The 22,556-nt window shown below is 40.8% G+C and overlaps 2 protein-coding genes across 10 annotated transcripts in view; one reads left to right on the top strand and one right to left on the bottom strand.

Moving 5' to 3' along the window:
• Window positions 1-5,096, top strand: part of LOC132148031 (caskin-1-like) — a 115,574-nt gene extending 110,478 nt beyond the window's left edge. For 7 of the 9 annotated variants that reach the window (XM_059557129.1, XM_059557132.1, XM_059557135.1 and 4 more), the window contains 6 exons: window positions 455-556; window positions 636-774; window positions 861-2,053; window positions 2,156-2,951; window positions 3,057-3,576; window positions 4,447-5,096. In XM_059557129.1, the coding sequence (XP_059413112.1) occupies window positions 455-556; window positions 636-774; window positions 861-2,053; window positions 2,156-2,951; window positions 3,057-3,576; window positions 4,447-4,543 (2,847 nt within the window). In that variant the 3' untranslated portion in view covers window positions 4,544-5,096. The remainder of the gene's footprint in view (window positions 1-454; window positions 557-635; window positions 775-860; window positions 2,054-2,155; window positions 2,952-3,056; window positions 3,577-4,446) is intronic. The other 2 variants (XM_059557134.1, XM_059557136.1) reach the window with 1 other exon arrangement.
• Window positions 5,097-7,760: 2,664 nt separating this feature from the next.
• On the bottom strand, window positions 7,761-19,069 carry LOC132148127 (E3 ubiquitin-protein ligase TRAF7-like). Its single transcript, XM_059557137.1, is given in 21 exon segments — window positions 7,761-9,404; window positions 9,851-9,970; window positions 10,054-10,185; window positions 10,297-10,416; window positions 11,665-11,787; window positions 12,184-12,300; window positions 12,394-12,433; window positions 12,666-12,748; window positions 12,842-12,969; window positions 13,063-13,111; window positions 13,207-13,280; window positions 13,374-13,591; window positions 13,688-13,822; window positions 13,935-14,118; window positions 14,893-14,926; window positions 15,201-15,293; window positions 15,418-15,534; window positions 16,680-16,765; window positions 17,094-17,152; window positions 17,154-17,279; window positions 18,917-19,069. Coding segments are annotated over 21 exon segments (2,157 nt in total). The 5' UTR covers window positions 19,021-19,069; the 3' UTR covers window positions 7,761-9,389.
• Window positions 19,070-22,556: the final 3,487 nt, after the last annotated feature.

Below are 22,556 nucleotides of genomic sequence, written 5' to 3'. Positions count from 1 at the left end.
AATTGGAATTCCTGAAAGCAAGCTCATCTACCCTCACTTAATTACATTAAACCACTGACTCCACAAGATTTATGTGTCATTGCTGAAATCAAAATTAACAGGGGTGTTCTGTTCACTGAGGACATGATCAATTATATAAATATGTTTGGGGTACTCTGAAAAGGCTTCTTTTCCTCACTTGTTCCTGGTATTGTTTAATTTTTATTTTCCATTTCCTTTTTTTATTTTATTTTGCATCTGCTTCTATCATTCTGGCACCTTTTGGCAATAAGAGTGTTTGATGTGTCTGATTTTAAGTGTTTTATCTTATATGTGTATATGTAATGTTGCGTATAATGTTTTTGTGTAAATGTTCATATGCACAGAATATATGCCACTTGGTTTAGTGTGTATGTAAATTTTAGGGTGCTGAAATGTGATTGGCTTGTTTAGGGGCTCCTATATATATTTTCAGGATTTAACAGCTATTGGAGTAACCAAACCAGGACATCGAAAGAAGATAACCTCAGAGATCAATAAGATCACTGTTAATGAGTGGCTGCCTGACCAAAAACCAGTGAGTTTAACACACAACCACACACACACATTCAAACATCCAGATGTTTATTTTTTATAATTTGTAATTTAATCTACAGGCGAGTCTTGGAGAGTGGTTAGCTATGATTGGGTTGAGTCAGTATCACCAAGTTTTAGTCAAAAATGGATACGAGAACATTGACTTTATCACTGACATCACGTGGGAGGACCTTCAGGAGATTGGCATTACAAAACTTGGTAAGATAGACACACACACAAACTTCTGTTCTTTCCACACTGCTTGACCATAGTGGTTTACTCTTTCTCTATTCAAATTTACCTAGGACACCAGAAGAAGCTTATGCTTGCAGTGAAGAAGCTGGCAGAGATCCAGAAGGCCTCTGACGGTCGCAACACATTGCGTAAAAAGTCTCCAGTTACTCAGGAGGTGATGGCTATTGAGAGCCCACCCCACGACAGCGGAGAGTGTATGTCCCCTAAAATGACCACGTTCCAGGACAGTGACCTGAGCGGGGAGTTACAGGCTGCTCTGACACACCCTGCTGATGTGCAGAATGGCGCAGAAATGAGAACAAACAGCAACTTGGGAGCACAACACAGAGCCCGCAGTCTGCATGAGAACAGTATGAACAAGAGCCGAGACACAGAAGAGCCTAGTGGACCACCCAAAAAGGAGGCACGTACTATGCGCCAGAGCAGCCAGGGGGGCCAGAGAAGTGTCTCATCGGCACAGCCGAAACCGAATCAGTCTTATCCCCAAGGTAAAGGACCGCCCTATACTCCACCACAAACGCCCACCAAAGCAAAGCCTCCCACTTCACAGACGGAGAGCAACCCACCAAGTAAACAAAAACCTAGCTCTCAGCTGCATCAGCAGACCGAAAAGCCCATGACACCTCGTGCTCACCCCCAATCCCCCACTCAAAGGTCCCATCCACACCCAGCATCCCAGCCTGTGGAAACTAAGGAAGCTGCACTTCAAGGACCTGCTGTCTCAGTTCCACTCCTGTGTCTGCCTCCAGAAGGCGACGAAGCTTGCGATGAATATGGTCTGCCTAAGAAACGTGCCCACAGCCTGAATCGCTATGCTGTGTCTGATGGTGAACAGGAGCGAGACGAGCTAAATGTGCCAGATTCAGGAGGAAAGTATGCCACAGTACAGAACCGGGTGGGACGCAGTAACTCAATGAAAGGGCAAGCAGACAAAAATGTCAACAGAAGCCAGTCCTTTGCACTCAGACAGAAAAAGAAGGGTCCTCCTCCACCTCCCCCCAAACGCTGTAGTTCAGCCATCACAAGCTCTAGTAGTAATCTGACAGAAGTGCCCAAGGAGACAAGTAGTGGACCTCTTCTGGTCCCCTACCAACCACAAAGACGTGCAAGTGACCTGGGTGGCACTGTAGACACGGGCAGTGCCGGTAGTGTAAGGAGCATTGCAGCCATGTTGGAAATGTCCTCCATTGGTGGGGGTCCCAAGGGTCTCGCTTTACAGAAGTCTGTAGGTCACTATCTGCAGGTAAGGTGGTTGTCATTGTGTCTTTGAGATGATGCTTAGTGTTTACCATAGAATGTATTTTGGCAATATCTAGTTCAGTAAAACAAGATTGTTTCTCTTCAGGTGGGTACTACAGGAGGAAAGCAGCGTGATGCCATTGGTCTGGATGGAGAAGTAGTGAACCGTCGCAGGACAATTAGTGGGCCGGTCACTGAGTTAGTAGCAGCTGCTAAGCGAGGACCACAGCCAGAGCCAGAGCCAGTCCAGGATAGACAACGCAATGAAACCCAGCCAAGCTCTAGTGGGAGCTCAGCAGAGAACCTTCCATTTGCTGAGGATGGAAACCTCACTATCAAACAAAGACCTAGACAGGGCAAAGATGAGACTGAGGAGGGACTAGAAATGTCATACTTTTTCCCCCAGGAGGACCCTTCACGTGTCAATGCCACAGCCTCGCTGAAAAGGACGGTCCAGAGCACCAGGCAACAACCAAATGGCACCAAGTTCCTACTCACAGAGTCAAATACAGTTAAGCGCCGCCCCAAGAACAAAGATAAAGATACAGAAGAACTCCAGGATGGGCAGATGCCTCTACCATATGAGAATGGAACCGGCACCATCAAAAGGCGCCCTGTGTCAGAGGTGACTGTTTCGGAGCAGCCCAGGCCACAGGAGCATCCTGAGAACTCGCCTCGTCGGGACAGTGCAGACCTGGAAGGCCATGTTACTGAGAGTGCCCCGCGCAAGTCCGTCAAACCTCCGGTGTCCCCCAAACCTGTTCTGGCCCAGCACATGAAGAAGCAAGGACCACCGGCTGCCATCATCAAGAAAGCCCCATTTCCTGGACCAACTGGGGCACCTGGCAGCCCAGGTACTACACAGTGCGGCCCTTTCTCTTGCCCTGTCTTTACACAATTATGTGAGTATTCAGTAAAACCCTGTAGCATTTAAACCTTGTTGCATCAAAATCCGCTCAGTCTCTTTTCCCATCTCTCTCCCTATCTCTTTTTTGTTCTATTTACAGTTGAAGGAAAGAAAGTACCTCCTCCAATTTCAGCGAAACCTACACCTCCTCCCACAGCTCCCAAACCATCCAAAAATGTTCTACAGTCTTTAAATGTGACACCTAATCCCACTCCCACACCCTCTCCAGCCAAGCAGACTGTCACCAGAATGGCCAGCACAGCTTCTGCCCAGAACAACCACCCTGTCAAGGCTACAACCCCACCAGCTTTGAGTGCGAAGACCCCACACACACCGCAATCTCCTCACACTCCCCAGACACCTCAAACACCCCAAACCCCACAGACACCCCAAACTCCCCAGACATCAGGTCCCCCAACCCCCATCCCTACACCACCACCTGTGAAGCCCCCTCGCTCCTCAATCAGTGGGGTGTCCATGGACAGTTCAGCTGGATCCGCGTTTATCGCAGGGGTAGTGACAGCAGATGCTGTGCACCAGAAGATAGAGGAGACCAGTGCCTCACTGGCTGCAGCCCTGCAGGCAGTTGAAGAGAAGATCAAGGAGGATGGGCAAAAAGAGTGAGTGAAACATGCAAAAAAAAATCAGTGACATTGATGTAGGAATGTTACCATTTAATTTCATTTTTTCCAGTCTTAAGTCCTTCAAATCAAGTCGCCAATTTTGAGGCTGCATCTGTGGTTATTTAGAAGCAAAGACTTCATAGTAGGAATGTCCCGAGTTGATCTCAAAGATGATTGGGCCGATTAAGCATTTTTTAACTGATCGTTATCTGCTATGCTGAGGCCGATCCTTATTTTATGTCAGCTGTCATGCCGGTTTTGTGCAGTAGGTGGCGATGTGCACCTTGTGGTAGGTTTGCCAACCTCAATTAAAATAAAAAGAAGATGCCCAAATGTGCGTGTGATTTGCGAGAAAACAATGAGGTCTGTTCCAATGCATCACACACATTCGAAGATCTTCCATGTTTAGCATTTTGATGTGCACTTTAGTAACAAAACGCTCCAAACTCTTTGCACATCCATGTGTACATTGGATTGATTTTAATAACTTTAATTCACTTGAAATGTGCCCAAAGCACTAGTAAAATACTAGTATTGGATTGGGACTCTGTATCAGCAGATACTCAACATTCAATGACCCGGTACTGGGGCACAAAAAACCTGATTGGGACTTACCTACTTGAAACACTTTTAGTGTACAGTGAGTGATAATATTACAATGCTATAGTAATTTAAATATTTTTCATTTTCAAAACTGGCTATAACATGTTAGCAGGCCAAATTTTAGAATTTAGAGCAAAACTTTTTTTCTTAAATTCACCACTGGAGATGTGTTGACCAAAGAAATCTGATGGTGTCACTTGCAGACCCATTTTTTAAAATTCCTAAATTATATGTAACTGTTTGTGTGTATGTTTTGATTCACAGCTCATTGGCGGAAAACAAGAGCACAGTGAGCATCCTAGACGACATCGGCAGCATGTTCGATGACCTGGCCGACCAGCTGGATGCCATGCTGGAGTGAAGAGCACAGCCTGTGTCTCTGTGGCACAACCTCAGGGCCCCGGGAGAGCACAAGGGCACAATGACCAACAACAAACCCACCTATCCCTTCCTGATCCTCATCCCTGGCTCCTCTCACCCCTCGTCCATCTCTCCTCTCTCCCTCCGAGTTGGTTTGCACAAACCCGAGCTGATGTACCTCAGGACTGGGCAGAAGGCCATCCAGGGCTTTAAACATCAAAGACAGAGCAGAGGGTAGAGAGCAGAAGTTGGGTTTTAATACATGAAGCTCAACTCTCTGTCCATGAAATATCTCTGCCATGAGCAATGAGTAGTAAAATAATACGAAAACAATAATATCTGTATATGAAATAATAGTATGGTATGTGTATATTGTAAGCATGAGGAAAGTTTGTATCTATAAAGAAAAAAATCTCATAGTGAGAGTCATGCATTAGTACAGTTATATATATATATATATATATAAATAAATATAAATATTTTATGTTTTTATTTGTTCAATGGTACATAAAGTGTTGAAACATTAAGAAATCTATAAACTTTGATGAAAGATATGTGGATTTTTCTACGACTATATTGAAGTAAAAAAAAAAAAAAGATTAATAATAATAAGTCTGGCTTAAACATCCTGTATGTTTGGCTGTGCTCTGCTGAAGAGTGTTGTGGGCTGTGTTAAATATAGTGAAGTGTCTGTTTCACCCCCTGCTCTGTGCTTGCTCTGGGCTCCCGCTCTGTGCTGCTGTGACCATTTATGTTTCCACTCACGTTCTACTTGTGTGAACTCATACATTCCTGCACAGCCTCCCTCCTTCACTTGCCCTCTTTCTCCTCCTGCCCTCATCATGTGCAGTGTCCTGTGTGCCTTAACATGAGAGGTGACCTCAGTGCTTCTGACACACACAAGCAAACTGGTTCAAACTGAGAAAGGTCCGGTGTCCAAGTGGGAGGCGTTACCCTGTGTGCTCTGATTTGGTGAGGAGTTACCTCATCCTTGGACATCTCCATGCTTCAGTCATCTGCTGCAAGGTGATAAACAGTTAAGGCCTTGAAGTCGACATGAATTCTCAGTTTAATTCCATAATGTGATGCATTTTCAGGATATGCAAGGAATTTTTTTTTTTTACAGTTGACTGGGTGATGAAGGTAGGCACTGGATACCAGAATAGCTATTGGTTAGTATTAATAAAGTGCAATGATGAATTGTTCAAAATGAGACCAGGATCATGCATCTAATAGGATTAGGTTGACTGACTATATGAGTGACCTCAGAAACACAAGCGAGAACAAAGTAAAAGATTCCATTGAAGGTCGACGGCTTGCAAAAGGTGGGACGTCAGGAAGCACAAAGTGAGGACATTGCAAGTGTGTGTGTGTGTGTGTGTGTGATTTGCATAAATCAGGAATCTAAAAGAAGCATGCATGTAAAGACTGACAGTGAACTAACAAGGATTTTGCAAATGTTAATGTGGCTTGATGCTCAGTATGTCCACCTACCCGAGGAAGGGTCTATGAGTTTGGACAGGTGTAGTTCTATTGGAAGCATGCATGCAGTCTAATCTCAGCACATCGCTCAGCGGCTGTGTAAGGGTGTGAATGTACCATGGTGTGCCTGCTTTGTTTTGCATTCCCCCGATATCATCCAGACAAACATGTCCTTAATGACCAAAATAAGAGCACCAGTCCAAGATGCAGTTAAGCCTTGGTCCATAACTTATTCTGAAAAACAGCAGTATCTAGGTTAAGAATATTCACTTTATATGGACACATTGAGGGTAGACTGAGTGATGCTTTTACAGTTTGGTGTCTGTGGACATGAGATGTATCCAGATGCCATGCTCTCTCATTTACAGTGAGAGCGCAGTTAGCTGTTATGACCGCACCGGTAACAAATGAACCTCTTGCAAGCCTCTGAATGAAATTATCTCATTGCCAGCAAACTCACAGTCATTATCTTAAACCATCTTTGTTGCCATGACAATCCGCCTGCTCATTATTAGAATCGTCACAGTATCCAAATGATCTTAAATGTAATTAAAGAAAGGCCCAAAGGAAGGGGACACAAGCAAGAAAAGTAGTTGCGTAATCCCACAATGCTTTACACACTTGTAGCTCCATATATACTTAACCCCTTCCCTGGTTCTCAGAAGAATATTTGTAATATTTAAGTTATGAACAGAGATTATTATAGATGTTTTCAGCAAGTATTTAATGATGCAGCATCAAGGGGGTTAGTTGATGAAACTGCAAATATTTGAGATCAAAGTATCTTCTTGGCTCGAAATGTTTTAAATGAACTGCAAATGGTCATTTTTTTTAGAACTCCAGTTTTCTTTTTTAAGGTAGCTTTTTGTGATAAGTTTTTTGACTGCCATGTCTTCAGATGAAATGTGTTGTATATTATGCAAATGTTATGTTTTTTTAAAAACATGTACGTGCCTTGCTTTAGTTCTTTTCATTTTGTTTTTCATGTTTAAACAATGTGTAGAGGATTTTTGGCTGGTCTTTGTCCACCAGATGTTCAGAATTATATCTCTTTTTGATGCGGTCTGCTCTGTGGACAGAGCACAGATGTCTGGCATGGGAACGGCTTTTATAAAAGCTTTATTGTGCCTATCGCTTCAAAGGACTGGGTGTCGATCCAGTGTTAATTGAGTTGTTACAGCCCTGTCCCCCTTCTTCTGTATATATAGCTGGATGTTTGTCACTGTGAATTTTCATCCTTTTTTAAAAACTTATTTTCTCCACTTTAAAGTTCTCATTCCATCAGTTTCTTATTGTCATGTTTGTTTGTTTTCTTTCGTCTTTTTTAATACCAGAGGGAGAAAAAAACAATGACAAATAAGGAAATTCTGAAAACACTGAAGTCAAACTTATTGTTGGTGCAAGATGTTATTTAATAATGAAAGCTGTTTTCAATTCCATCCTATTTGCAGACATTAAAAAAAGAGAGAAAGAAAAAAAAAGAAAAAATGAAATCTGCACTGCTCCGTGTGTGCAGGCTGTATATTGTGTTGATGTTCTGCCATTGACTTGTATGAGACCTGCTGTGACTGGCATTGGGAACAGTGGCGTGCTTGCAGTGACTGCATCAACAGCCACCTGCTCTAAATAAACATTATATACAAACCCTCTCACAGCAATCCAATTACTGAAAACTGCTCAACACCATAGTGTCTCATTAGTTAACATAAAATACTAGGCACTCCTCAAAAAATAAGTTTGTACCAAAGGGCCACACAGCCCTTCACAGATTTATTTTTTCAACTCAAAATGCATTAAGGACACTAGAGGGAGTCAACACATTATGTGAAGGTTGATTAATCAAGCTCACTTAATACAAGCATTAAAAGTTTATGTATTTTATACAAGTAACTGTTTGAGTTGCAAACGAATCTCAAGCTCATATCCTCTCTCAGCTTAAGGGGAAAAAACCACTGCTGAAATCTTGTCCTAAATGTGCAGAGCTGGACTGAGTAGCTCTATGCCACTCTGATATACAAAACAGCAGCCGTTTTTATGCCTTTTGTCTTAGATTAGCATTGACCATTAACTAGAAAACTTCCGGTTAAATTTACAGTTCACCCAAAAACGAAAAGTTCTGTCATTTCATCCACCCTCACAATGAACACAAAAGTTTGGAACAAATTTGGTTACCACAGCTTGCATTGTATGGAGAAAAATACATTCATAAAAAAATAATACATTCCACAGAAGAAAAAAGTCATACAGGTTTGGGACGACATGAAAATGAGTACAAGATGACTAATTTTTGATGATTTTTTTCCATGTTTAAGCTGAGAGGGGAACTCAACTTGACATTAATGCAACACAGTGTTCCCTTTCCCTCCATTAAACTCATTACTTCTTGAAAGTGATGCTGGGATGCTCAGTGATAATGAATTAAGTGCTTTACACCATTCAAATTAATTACTGTTACTAAAATTGTTTAGTAACTAGCATGAAGTACATTATAAAACACTTACTAGATTTGCATGGTCAAAATCTGGCTTCCACGGCAAACATGGAAGCACTCATGAAGCAGTTGCACCTTTGGTATGGAAACACTGCATTATTTACACAAAAGCATGATGGATGAGTCGGTCATTATAGATAGAGTCATACAAAGATTTCACATCGGATCAACAGGCAGTTAGAAAATATCTGAGCCATTCTGGACGCTCAGTTGGCACTGTCAAATCGGAGATAAAAACATGGGTACTGTGTTGTCCAAAACAATGCTCTGCTGTTTCAGGCCCAAGTTGGTGTAGTGTAGGTCTTCATTCAGCCCGGGGATGATGGTTGCTCCATGCATCTCCACTGGTGTCAGACTGAAGCTTAGGCACTCACTCAGTCGTGAGACTGCAACTCATGAAGGTCAAAGTTCAACAGTCATCGCTGAGGCCACTGACGCAGCAACTTTTCCATGGACTGCAGGGAACTTGACCTTAGACTGGAAGTCTTACCAAATCTAAATCATACTTTCATAGGAAACGATTGTGGGTGTATAAAATACAGAGTTGTCATGTTTATGACGAATGTTGGCTGTCCGCTGGGAGGTTCTGTTTGTTGTCAAGAGGTGTCTGGTAAGAGGAAAGCAAACGAGCAACATCCATCCAGCGCATGAAGCAAGGCGTCTAACAGTTTACTGCAAAATTCACATGGAACAGACGCCCAAGTCCATAGCGTACAGAATAAAAACATTTCCGGTCCAATGCATGTTGTAATGTTTTCTTGAATAATATTCATACTATAAATGTGTGCGTCAGAGTCCACGTGGTTTCTGAGTTCCAGGAGATTGAGACACATTAGTCAACATGTTGACGACTAATAATGATTAGCAGTCATGTTTAGCACGTCCACACCTGAGAAGAGAAAACAATAAATTGATAAATTTATAGATAGAGCTCATACAGCGTGAAAGATCTGATTCCAGTAGAAAACGGGTTCAAGGAACGGTGTACATGATCTTGTTTTAAATGAATGCTCTTCTTTTGAACTTTCTATTCAAATAATTTGTATTTATATTTTTTTACAAAAATATTAAGCAGCTGTTTCCAACATTGATGTTAAGAAATGCTTCTTAAGCAGCCAATCAGCATATTAGAGTGATTTCTGGAGGATCATGTGACGCTGAAGACTACACACAGTCTAAAATTATCGTCTGAAATTTTTCTCATGTTAAAAGAAAATGCGACCTCAGTTTTACCGACCAGAAACGTTTGAACGGTTGCGTAGATAATTTGAAGTATAGAAAGGTAGCCCATATCTTGGCAAGCTACAGTTTGAAAGCAGTGTCCCGAACTCTGACCTTTACAGTGCTGTCTACAGCTCCAGAGAAGAGTCTTCCTCTGGACACAGCGAGCGCCGTCACGCTGCCCTGGTGCCGCAGCAGAGTCTGAGTGCAGATCATGTTGTCCATGCTCCACACCTGCACAGGTACAACAATCAGTGCCCAAAAGAGCTGGCACAAATCCCCAGATTACATACCACAAACCCGAGCCTTGTCCTTACCCTGAGGGAGCGATCATAGGAGGCACTAAACACTTTGGTCTGATCGGGGGTTGAGATGACGGCCAGGGCATACACTGTGCCCACATGGCCCGTCAGTGTCCGCACCTGCTCTTTGGACTCAATGTCCCAAACCTTATTCACGGGGAAAGAGGAGAAATCACAATTTTAACAATGTCCTGACCTTTTCAGGTTTCCATGGTCATTACCCTTGCACTTAAAGCTCTGCAGATTAATACTACTTACATGAATGAGGTTCTCATAGGTGCCACAAACTATATGATGATTGGTGACCGCAATAGAGTACACACTGCCTCCAGAGGTCTGGAGCACATGGACACACTCCAGAGAACGGATGTCCCAGATCTGAGGGAAAAATCCACAAAAATCCATTTCATTTAGTGACACTAGACAGGTTCTACAGGAGACATTAAAAGAATGTGTCCACAAAAAATAAATAAATAAATAAATATATACAGGATATTAATAACCCAAACCTGTAGGAGAACTAGCACATGTCCGCATTAAATGCACATTGGCAAGTGCACATTGGCACACTATATATATATATATATATATATATATATATATATATATATATAAATAAATGTATCCATCTATGAAAAATCAATAGTCAAATTACTGGTGGAGAAGCACAATTCACAACCCTGTAAAGAGATTCTACTGGGATCAACCAATTAGAGAAGTGTCTTCAATTCCATGAAAATGAAATGAGAAGAGGTCAAAAAAAACTGGAACGTGATGTAATCAAGTCAGTCTCCCTACACTCTCAATTTAAAACTTGAATATTTGTATAGAATTCAATATTCAACAATATATTTTGTATTCTGTATTCATGATCAATGACTATAAGTTAATAGTTTATATTGCACATTATTTTTATTATGTCATTCCCAATGCTTTTGTGGGCTTTTGTGTAGCTCATTTCCATCTGTCAACACTTTTGTTTTTTAACCTTTTTTTCCTTAATTTTGAATAAAATATGTTCAAATTAAAGGTTGTAATGTGATTAATCAGAGTTAGTTTGGTTCATTACTTTAACTCTCTATTATTTGTTTTTTAATCACTATGGAAGCAATGAATGAGAATTAGTCCACATACTGTAGTTTTCTAATAAAGCAGTGGTCACTGTTGCATGCTATAGTGATGGATGAGCGTTTCGTTTTATTTATGCTCTCTCTGTGAGCGTTTGTGGCAGTCTGAGGTCAGCTTCCTGTCAGAGATCTCTGGAGTCTTAATTAGGCAACTTGAGAAAGCAAGCAGCTTTGTTCTGTCTTATCTGCTTTTACAAACAACTCCGAGAACTGCTCTCTTATTACAAGGGAGACTGAACAGTAAAGGAACGAATGAGAACAGCTTCAAATCTGAAACTCTTGAAACATGGCCTTGTAAAAACTAGGACAGAATCACAGAATACCTTACGCTATACACCTTAATTTTAGGATGCTCCAAGGAGAATGTAAACTTGTGAGAAAAGGGATTTGTAAACTTATGAGCATGACTGGATGACAAAGCTGACCATCAATATGTATATGGTTCTTCATGATGAAATCTGGGCATTCCTGAAGCAGTTCAAAGTCTAGCACTTCTAACCTTTATGGTTTGATAAGACCCGCTGTACAGGTGATTCTGAGAAGCCACCAGAGCTCGAACCCAGTGATTCAAGCCAGTTAGTTCCTTCTTTAGCTTCAGCTCTGTGCCCACAATGTCCCACACCTACAGAGGGAGAGAGAACAACAGAGAAACATGTCCAATCACTTGAAGAACACTCAGAATTGGTAAACTGGAAAGTCCCTGAGAGATGAGCTCATTCTACTTATAAGCCTCCACTCCCTCATTCCTCCCACACATCGCCATGGTGATACGAGCTCATCATGTGCTCGTCAGACGGACTCTCAGAGCCAAGTGGATCTAATTCTGCGCCACTCGTGCCTCAGTAACTTAAATCTGTGCTTTTCTATTCTCTGCTGGTGCACGGATCGCACCCTCCACATCACCTACACAGCTAACATACACATCAGCAAACGGGGCAGAATAAAGCTCAATCTTAGCTGCTTGACTGCGCTTGTGTCTGTAGACACGCACATCGTCTCTTCAACAGACGCCACTGACCTTAATGGCTTTGAGAGAGCCGCTGAATAGCATGTTGTGTGAGGACACCAGAGTGCACACGGGGTTGTCGTGTGCCCGGATGGTGTTCACTTTCTGCAGGGTCTGAATATCCCAGACCTATAGGAGAACAAGCACGTCCGCATTAGATCCACACTGGCCATGTCATGAACAGTTTGATTCCTCTGAAAAATGCATTTCGGGAACACTCACAATAATGGTGCAGTCAGCTGAGCCACTGTAAAGCTTGTTCCTGCAACAGAAAGGAGAAAAGAACATGAAACGACATCTGCAACCCATTTTACGTTCACAATCCCTTCCACTGTCAATCCGTCCATTTATGTATTTTTTATTCTATGTTTACAGTTTGTGTAATTTTTTGATAAACCTGGAAAATTAATAAACACTTAAACATTTATTTGTGACATTACTCATATTTATAACAATATTTTATTATGTCAGTTCAAAGCCCTCAAAATGCTTACCCCTGAATGCACAAAGCTAACACTATGCCATCATGGCCCTCAAGGGTCTTCTGGCACTTATATGTGGTGCATGTGTCCCAAACCTATGTGGAGTAGAGAAGTACAGGCATTTTATACAAATGAAGAGGGATACACATAAACCAAAGTGACAGAAAGCTGATGGCAGGTTAAATTACCTTGATGGACTTATCTGATGACCCACTGAAGAGGAGATCACCAGTAGAGTAGACACACAAACACCACACCGGACCCTGGTGACCCACAAAAGTACCCTTGCATTTGAAGATCTGCTGGGGGTCGTAGGCTGCAAAACATTTCATACAGTCAGACAATGACATAGCATCTCATTATCCTCACAGAAAGCTGGAAGAGGAAGAGGAAAGGAAGAGACACTCACAGCCCAGTATACCCATATTGAGCCTGGCATTGATGTGAGACAGTTCATCCTGCAAAAGGAGGGATGGGTTAGAAGGCTCTTAATACTAAATCACCACAGTTGTACATCTTAATTTGGTGAAAACTAGAGTGAAAATAGACAAACATTCAGCATGGAAGCATCTCGTCTGAACTCCATCAGATCTTCACTGAGCTTACTCTGGTTCTCATCCAGCACATCTGCCATATTAGCACAAGAAAAGCCCAACAAAATCAACATCCGTGCATGTTTTGGCCTAAAAACGGCAAGTAATTAAGAGTTAGTTTCCTCACCGAACTTGAGTTCCAAGTTCTTCTCCAGCTGGTCTAGTTTCTCAGAGAGTTTGCCCAGCATGGAGCGCAGGAACGAGATGTCCTGGTCCTTCTGCGCCAGTGTCAGCTGCATCTCATGGAATCTGTCATCCGTCTGCTGGAGAAACTCCTTCAGCCCCTCAAACTTACACACCTCCAGGTGCGTCTCATACGTGTCCTGATTCCCAATGAAGGTGCAACTGGAGAAAAGTCAGAAGAGATCAGTTCAAGGCTGTTTTATTTCCTTATCTATGGAACTGAGAGAAAAGATTGTTCGCTTTTTTAAACGTCCATACCCATATTTAGAGTGAGGGCACTTAATGTGTTCACACTCTTTCAGATGGGCCTCCAGGTTCATGGTGAGCAATGGAGGGCAGTTGGGGTTGTTGGGACAGCGAACAGGTCTGTAGTCACAGCTTACTTCATGATCTCTGTCACACACAATCCTAAGTCATTACACTCCCTCTGCATGACTCATGACTATGTCGCAACAATAGAAATTAAACGCTGATATTGTGAATTCCAGTGAACCGGTGTACTCACTTCCTGGTGCTAAGCTTGATGGTGAAAGGACAGCCAAGTGGGTCAACCTCAAAGGCACCGGGTTTGCCCGAGGCAGCTGGCCGACAGCCGTACTTGCAGTGGATGAACAGCTCTCCGATTTGCTCAGCCACCGCTATGTTATTCACGACCACTGTGAGCTTGGAATTGTCCACGGGGCATTTCTCTGTAGAAACACAGGTTATTGGCAAAACAAATACTACTGTATGTCGAAAACCTCACTCAGACCAAGGGCATGAGATTAAAGATTCAGCAGGAAGAGGAAATGAAAGAGGAACTGAGCTAGAGACCTGCACTTGGACCAAAATTAACTTTGAGCCTCTTATGTCAATGCCGAGCAAAAAAAAAAAAAACTCATTTTCATTCACATTTAAGCTCACATTTTTTTTTTTTTTTTTACAAAAATCTATACTCTACACACTATAACAGCAGGCAAAGCGAAAGACAGATTTGATAACTTCGCAAATTTATTAAAAAAAAACCCACACATTTAAAACAACCTTTTAAGCATTTCTTGAACATTATTTTTTTAATTAACGATTGTATTTTTCTCTGTGAATTTAAAATGATTAACCTCCAAAAATTTAATATGAATGATTTAATATATATAATTTTATTATACATGTGTGGCCACATGCAGTTCTAGATGGTAAGTTTTCCACTTTTGATAGATGAGTGACAACAGATGTCTTGTGCAGTGGATATCAGATCATATCAGATTTTCACTCCATGATCCCAGAAGAATTCACAACAACATCGTGAAAGAATCTTTGACCAAAAGTATAATGCAGTTAGTCAAATTCATGTTCTTTTTTTAGTGTTTTCTCTTTTTTTTTGGCCAGTGCATCCAAAAAGTTCTTCCTCACTACTGGCAGAACTGGTCATCATGGGAAAGGTGAAAGCAAGACAAATGTTTAGAGTAAAAAAATGCTCTCCTTACCTGAGGTCAAGGCACATCGCCTGCAGAATGTGTGCTGAAGTGAAAAAGGAAGAGAAAAGGGAGCACAATCAGAGCGAATAAAAGCTGCATTTACATTTTCATCTACTCAGCTATTTTAAATGTAATTCATCTCTCAACAGACACTTGTACTGTGGTGTCCAACAGCCTGACAGTGCCTTAGGAAACAGGTCAATGAGGCGTGCTGTTCACGGCCCAAGCTGACAGGAAATCAATACATGAACTAAAACCAGATCATGACGGGCAGCCCTATCCTGAGGGAGAGGTGAGGGGACGGCTGGCTGACTCACTCCGCAGGTGGTGATGACGGGGTCCTTGAACACGCTGCAGCACAGCTGGCAACAAAGCTTAATGGAGGGCTGCTCCGCAAACACCTGTGGCTCCTGGGAAGTAAACCAGAGAGAGAAAGTCAATCTCGCGCTGGACACATGTGTAGGTCTGTCAGTCTTTTGCGTCACTACACTAGATCAACACCTGAATAGGAAACAGAAGACTGCTGACACTCACCGTGTCTTCCTCTTCCTCGTGCAGGGAAAAGGTGGAGCGCAGCGACATGTTGGACTCGGAGTGCAGAGAGCGAATCGAGATGGCAGAGTCAGAGCGACGAGGGGTACTAATGGGCGGCTGCAGGGACAGAGAAAGTTTGCATCGAAACACTTTTTAAAAGGTCATTTAAATGTCATCTGGGGGTATTCCAGAAAGCAATTAGGTGACATACCGGGTAAGTTTAAGTACAAGTAAACAGATAACCTCAACTTTCAGGATATGCAAGCAGACATAGCAACTTATTCTGTAAGCTGTAAGCTTCTCCAAAGCAGTCTATGTTTCAGGGTTAGTTTACTTCAGAAGAATTCAGTGCACTGATGAGTCTTCAGTGACAGATTCCACACAATATTAAATTACAGTTATATATTGTTTTTCATTTTAGAGCACTAATATAACAATGTTTATTTAATTGTACTATAATTTATTTTATTAATAAATAAAATAAACTTCCACAAGTGTTTTTTGTGTGTGTGTTCACCATGAACATTCTCTAAGTCTGAACTTTCTCTCGGCTGCGCTTTTTAACTTATAACTACATTTCAGAAAGGTCTGGATCAAGAGTTCTGGGTTTCTGTAATTAAGCTGGTTTATATGATTAGGTAATTGTGCTTTCTGGAATACCCCATTGAGCATCACAAAAAAAACACTGAATCAGACACACTCCCTCCTAGACAAACCCCATCCTATAAAAATACCTTTGAGCTCGCTGTAATCAGGAAAGCATGTCATCTCAGTAACCAAAATCAACAGTATTCTGATTCAACTACCTCAGCTCATCTCACATATGGGATTTCCTGTGAATGTCCAAAATAATCGACTAGAGGAAAACACCTTCTGATAACGGTCTTCTGATTTACATAAATTTGGTGAAAATCAAATCTGATTATAAAGATAAAATTTTGCACCTAGCCAGGCATTAAGAGCCACAAGAACAGTCTACGTCTTTGTAAATATTCATGCCGTGGCTGTGTGGCAAATACATATAAAAAAATAAAAACAGTATGGTTTGACACTCTCATAAACACTCAGTGCTAAAAACAATCAGAAAACCAAAAACAGCAAAGTAATTTATCAAAAAGCTAAGAACTGCCCAAAGAGCAAATAAGCTACTCCAAAAGATTGCTATTATGTACTTCAACGACAAAACTCTGAGGCGTTTGATTTCCATTCCTCTATATGTAAATGTGATTGGCTGTTCTGAAAAGGGACGGTGTCGTGATTACCATGCCATCGTCGTCGTCTCGAGGGGAGTAGGTCAGAGTGCTGGAGGTGGAAGGGGTTCTGCGGTGCTGTTTGTAATTGGTTTCTGCTGAAATGAAATGAAAGAGCAGTTACAAACAAATGATTGAACCCAGTTGCTAGGCAAACAGTCAAAAGGACTTCTGTACAATCAATGCTGATCCAGGTCATTTTTAACACCAGCAATTTCTTTCATAGTGGTTTTCATAGAGGTACAACACTCAAAATGTACATGTTAAATATTTGATAATCTTTATTTTGTAGGAATTTTAAAACTGCTGTATCATAAGGGCTCATAAGGACCATTTATAATGTAATTTCTGTGCCATATTTGAGTTTTTAATGGCCATTTCCCAGCTTCTTATCTGACTCGAAGTAGCCCAACAGATAATACTGACCTTTTGCTACTTGAGGAACTGCTGGAAACGTGGATGCAAAACTAGCTTCCATTCTGGATGCTGATGACGGGTGAGGGTTCGGTGATAGTGGCACCTAACACAGACGCTCCAGAGAAACTACTGAAGCGCAATTCTTTACTACAGCTCAAAATACTGCCAAGCCCTGTAGAAAATACCTGCTGCAGCCTGTAGAAAAAAGAGGGGAAAAAGTCACATCTCAGACATTTATAGATAGATAGAAAGATTTCAAACCACAGGACTGTTTAAAATAAACTAGTACAACAATGTAATGAAAAATGGTGTAAGAAATTCTGACTTGCTACAGAACCCAATGCACTATCATTTTGACATTCTTATCAAATGTAACCTATAACCTAAAATCTTAAAAAAATTAGTCCATGACCGTCAAAACAAATCAAAACGTTTCATGTGTCTGAATAAACACTGACAACACAGAAAATCACAACTCACACAAGATTAATGCTTTAGCTTTCCTTATGTCTCACAACTGGTGAGATTCAAAGTGTTCAAACGCAGCACTACTCTACAAATAAACATGCTGTTAAAGTACGCAGCGTTTTGAGCCACAGCCAAGATTTTGTTCGCGGATGATTGCTAAAATGTGGAAATTGTCATATAAAGCAGTAGATAAAACGGATATTAAAACGTGTTTAGCGCATTATGTTCAAACGGTATAACATGCTAAAAGACAAACACACAGATCGGTTTGACCGTGTACTAGTGATTCGCGTGTCTGGAGTGAGCTGGCTAGCTATGTTGGCTAGCTGACGAAGTTGGTTTGTCGAACAGCTTTAATAAAACACCAGATTTAGCTTAACGAAATGTAGCGAGATAGACCTCTAGGTTAGCTACAAAAGACATAAAATACATCTCGCATGCCTATTTAGCCAAACAAGGTAGATTCTCACCATTGGAGCTAAATCAAAGTCTGCAGATGTCTCTTTCTCACACACCCCAGACGCATATGCCAGAGGATTGTGGGTAATGAAGTGCGGATACAGCAAATACGCCTCACTGTCGGGAACTGAAACAACAAGTTCCCGGAATCGGTCGAGGACTGTTCAGTTTTCAAGATGATGAGACCAATATTGTTGAACCATTTTTTTACTGGGTAATTTTTCAGATCAGTGTGAGAGTCAAATGTTTACATTAGTGGTGGGAATTTTGATTCATTTTTGTCAGTCGGATCTTTTGAATCGTGCAGGTTGCACCGTTGGGCCAGTAACAAATGTGCCTGCAAGAATATTTTGTGTTATAAATGAGTGATTGGACTCGATTCGCTGAATCGTGCAAGTCTTATTAAAAGTTCACTCTTCTTTCTGTATGCCTTTAAATGAGTGAGACCACCAAAGCAAGCACCAGCTTTAAAGTAGAGGCTCCAAGAAGGAAAATATGAGCCAGTGCATGGAAGTGAACGAGAATGATTCATAATCCTTGAAAGGTTTGTTCAAAACACTGATTCATATTCTTGAATGTTTGTCAGACTATTCTGTACCTACATTTCTATTTACATTTCTAATTCCACCATATTGAGTTAATTAGTTAAACGGAAGAGGGTGCTGTTTGCTCAGATGCTGGACATGGTCTGGACATGAATTAAACTCCCCTGTAATTCACATTAACTCAGCAGATCAGTAAAGTCTGACAGCAAATATAGGTGTATCACTATAATTTAGACAATAATATCTTGAGTGCCACCTTTAATTTATGCTGTTGTCTCTAGATGTTGATTAAAACCCCAATTCCCCCCCACTTAGCCTATCCAAGATGTTGTTTAGTTTTTCATTCCATAACTTGCTCACCAGGGGCTCCTCCGTGGTGAGTGGGAGCCATCAGAATGAGAGTCCAAACTGCTGATAAAACAATCCACAAATAATCCACACAACTCCAGACCATCAATTAACATCTTGTTTAGCAAAAAGCTGTGTGTATGCAAGAAAAAAAACCCATCAAGACGCTATTTACTTAAAACTGTTGCTTCCAGCTAAAGTACAAGTCTTCTATCCATAATATTGCTTACTCCAGTGAAAAAGTCAGACGGATGTACTGTTACTTCCTCTACAGTCAAAAATCTGGGTGTTATATGAAACAGCAACATGTCTTTTGAAAATCAAATTTCCCATGTTACAAAAACAGCATTCTTCCATCTTAGAAACATTGCCAAGTTACAAAATATGCTACCTGTTTCTGATGCAGAAAAGCTAGTTCATACATTCATGACCTCTAGACTGAACTATTGTAATGCACTTCTAGGTGGTTGTCCAGCATCTTCTATAAACAAGCTACAGGTAGTCCAAAATGCAGCTGTTGCAGAGTACTTGCCAGGTCAAGAAAATATGATAATATTACCCCAATTTTACATTGTCTGCACTGGCTACTTATTAAGTTATGTATCAGTATCAAATATTACTACTTACTTTTATGGCCCTAAATAGTTGAGCTCCTGCATATCTAATCTTCTGTCACGCTACAATCCATCCCTCTTCCTGTTACCAGCGCTCTCTCCACCCTCAAACCACAACTGAGGTGAAACCCTTGAGCAAGACACCGATCCCCCAACTGCTCCCCAGGCACCACAGCATTGGCTCCCCACTGCTCTGAGTGTGTGTTCACAGTGTGTGCATGTTTGTTCACTTCTCACTGCTGTGTGTGTGCACTTGGATGGGTTAAATGCAGAGCACAAATTCCAAGTATGGGACACAATACTTAGCCACACATTTCCTCCTTTCCCTTACTTAGAGCTTCATTACATTTGGATCCCAAACTCTGGAATAGCCTTACTGATAATGTTCGGGGTTCAAACACACTCTGTCTGTTTAAATCTAGATTAAGGACACATCAGCCAAGCATTCACATAACGTATCTCATAACCTTATGCAGTTACATCTGATCAAATGCACATTTTCATTCTTTTGCTTGGGTTGAGTGCATTATTTTTTGCTAAGTTGGAACAGCAGCTACCCTAATTTTTCTCTTTTACCTTGAATCCAGCCCTTACAAAGACCAAACACCTGAGAAGAGATCATGCCAACCCCCCCAGAAGACATCAGAGGATGCCAACCCCGAAACAACATAAACAACCAAATTTTGCATTACATGACATTAACTAACAACTTGATTCTTACTGTACATTTCTGCCATAATGGACATCAACTTGATATGGTCACCACTGATAAGCTATTACTAAATATAACGTAGAAACTTTTATTTTTTATTTTTTTGCATCGTGGAAAGCGCTATACAGATAAACTTGAATTGAATTGAACTGAAATAGGTATGAAGCAAAAACAGTTCCTTGGTTTTTGATGTGAGAGAACAACAAGGGATGAACTTTTTTTTTACTGGAAGAAGCTTAATTATGGATTATATACTTGTGTTGTGGCCAGAAATGATGGTTTAAAGTTAATGCTGGATTTATCAGCTTTGGACTCTCATTCTAAAGCCACCCATTCACTGCAGAGGATCCATTGGGGAGCAAATGATGTAATGAAGAAACAAACTAATCTAAATCTTGAATTTCCAGCAAATTCTTACTTTAAATTCTGACATATATTTATAGATATTTCAGTGAAATATTTCTTCATGTGCAGTACTCTCTAAATGTTTCTGTTACATATTGTATTGTAGTATTGTGGGAATTAGTAATGTATAATTGTATCCATTGAAATGTATAAAATGATAATGATATTTTGGCACTTTTATTGTCATGCACATTTGAGCAGAGATTTGTGATTTGACCTGCATTCACCTGGCTGGAGATGCATTATGCTGCTCTCAGAGCCACAGGTAAACCACTTAAGGTCCAGAATAAATGCAGAAATGTTGTGAATATAACATGTATTGGACTGCTACGGTCTTGATTCCTTTCAGCTGCAACCTCCATTAGAGTAGCTTACGGCCCCTTGCATTTGCTCTTTGTGTTAAAGCACTAATGGCAGTTTCTCATGGACACCCATCAATTTAGGACACATGGAACATGTCTTTATCTTCAGAATGTGGTCCCAGGCTATTAAAGGGTATCTGTGTAAATTCTCTTTAATGAAGCATCACTGCCTCTATGAACTGTTGTCCTACCTGCCACTTAGGTTACCCTTTGTACTTTTAAGCCAAAGAATAGCCAGCAGACCCATCAAAAGCTTGACCCCATTGGCAAACCATTGCAGGATGTTCTTCATTCTGGATCCATTAAGTGTATTCAGAGCAGTGCTTCATTGTGCCCGTATGCCATGTAATAAATGGTGGATGGAATAAAAATAGGATGTGCTAAAGTTAGGAAGTAAATGGCTGAAGGGAGAACTGGTCAGTAGCTATTAGTCTGTTTCTGTTTGTGAAAGACAAATATCGGAAAAAGCTAATTCAAACTGGTTAATGCATTGTCTAAATGCAGCAATGTTAAATAATACTGATAAAATGTATTGAATACACTTAAAAAGCAGTCAGTTTGGATAAAAATACCTCTTCTCATGGTTTGGTCATGACATTTGATAATACGTTTGGTGTTCTAGTACTGTGATCTGATACAGATTATACTGGAGGTTTGCAATCAACTCTCAGAATATGATTTAATCCCTCCAGAATTGTGCGTTTGTACAATCTGGTACACCATTAATCTTATCAAGCCTATATTTAGCATATGGTATTACTACTTTAAATTATATTTATCACATGTTTTGTCTATAGTATTTTAGTTGTGGTTTACTTTGGTTTCACTTTGTTCTCCATCTTCACGTTATTGACAAGATTTTGTAGTGATACAAGCAGTTCTCATTTTAGATGGATTCTGTAGCCTGTTTTTCTTGCTGCGTTTTTATGAAACAGCCATTGGTTGCCAATGTTTTTGCCTGACTTTCACCAAGAAATCCTTTTTTTTTTAGCATTAGCCAAAAATGCATTGCATGGTGACAGTGGTCTAACAAAGGGGGGCTCAACTGATCTGCTGCTCCTGCTGTCCCGCAGGCAGCTCTCCTCTTCTTACACCTCCTGATGTTGCTCTTGGGTGTGATATCACAAGACTGACATGAGTGCTGCTTTGAGATGAGCAGATGACAGATGCCCTTGTATTAGCCAACAGGCAAACTTTTTAAATCTCCATGTGAGCCGTTTGTAAGTGATTTCAGGTTTATGTCAAATTGAGTGCAAAAACATTTGCAACATTATTCAAACAAACTATAGCTCAAATATGTTATGTTTCTGTTTCACATAAATGAACAGTATTAAACAACACATAGTCTCAATCGTTTACAGTGTAATGTTTGGCCCTAGCAGTTATATAAATATAATATAAAACTGCAAGTGTTTTACAGAAGAACATTATTTTAGTTGTGGCTCTGCTGCGCTTGGATACATGAGGTTGGATGCACCAATGTACAAATGGATATAGGACAAGGACATCTTATCAGAGAGGATTGTCAAATAAATACCATTTTCTTGTTCTGTTTTTTA

Source organism: Carassius carassius, chromosome 1, assembly GCF_963082965.1.
Source record: "Carassius carassius chromosome 1, fCarCar2.1, whole genome shotgun sequence".
In the NCBI taxonomy this organism is placed as follows: Eukaryota; Metazoa; Chordata; class Actinopteri; order Cypriniformes; family Cyprinidae; genus Carassius; species Carassius carassius.
The sequence above is the reverse complement of the archived record's forward strand: the minus strand, read 5'-3'. Positions and strand labels throughout refer to the sequence as shown.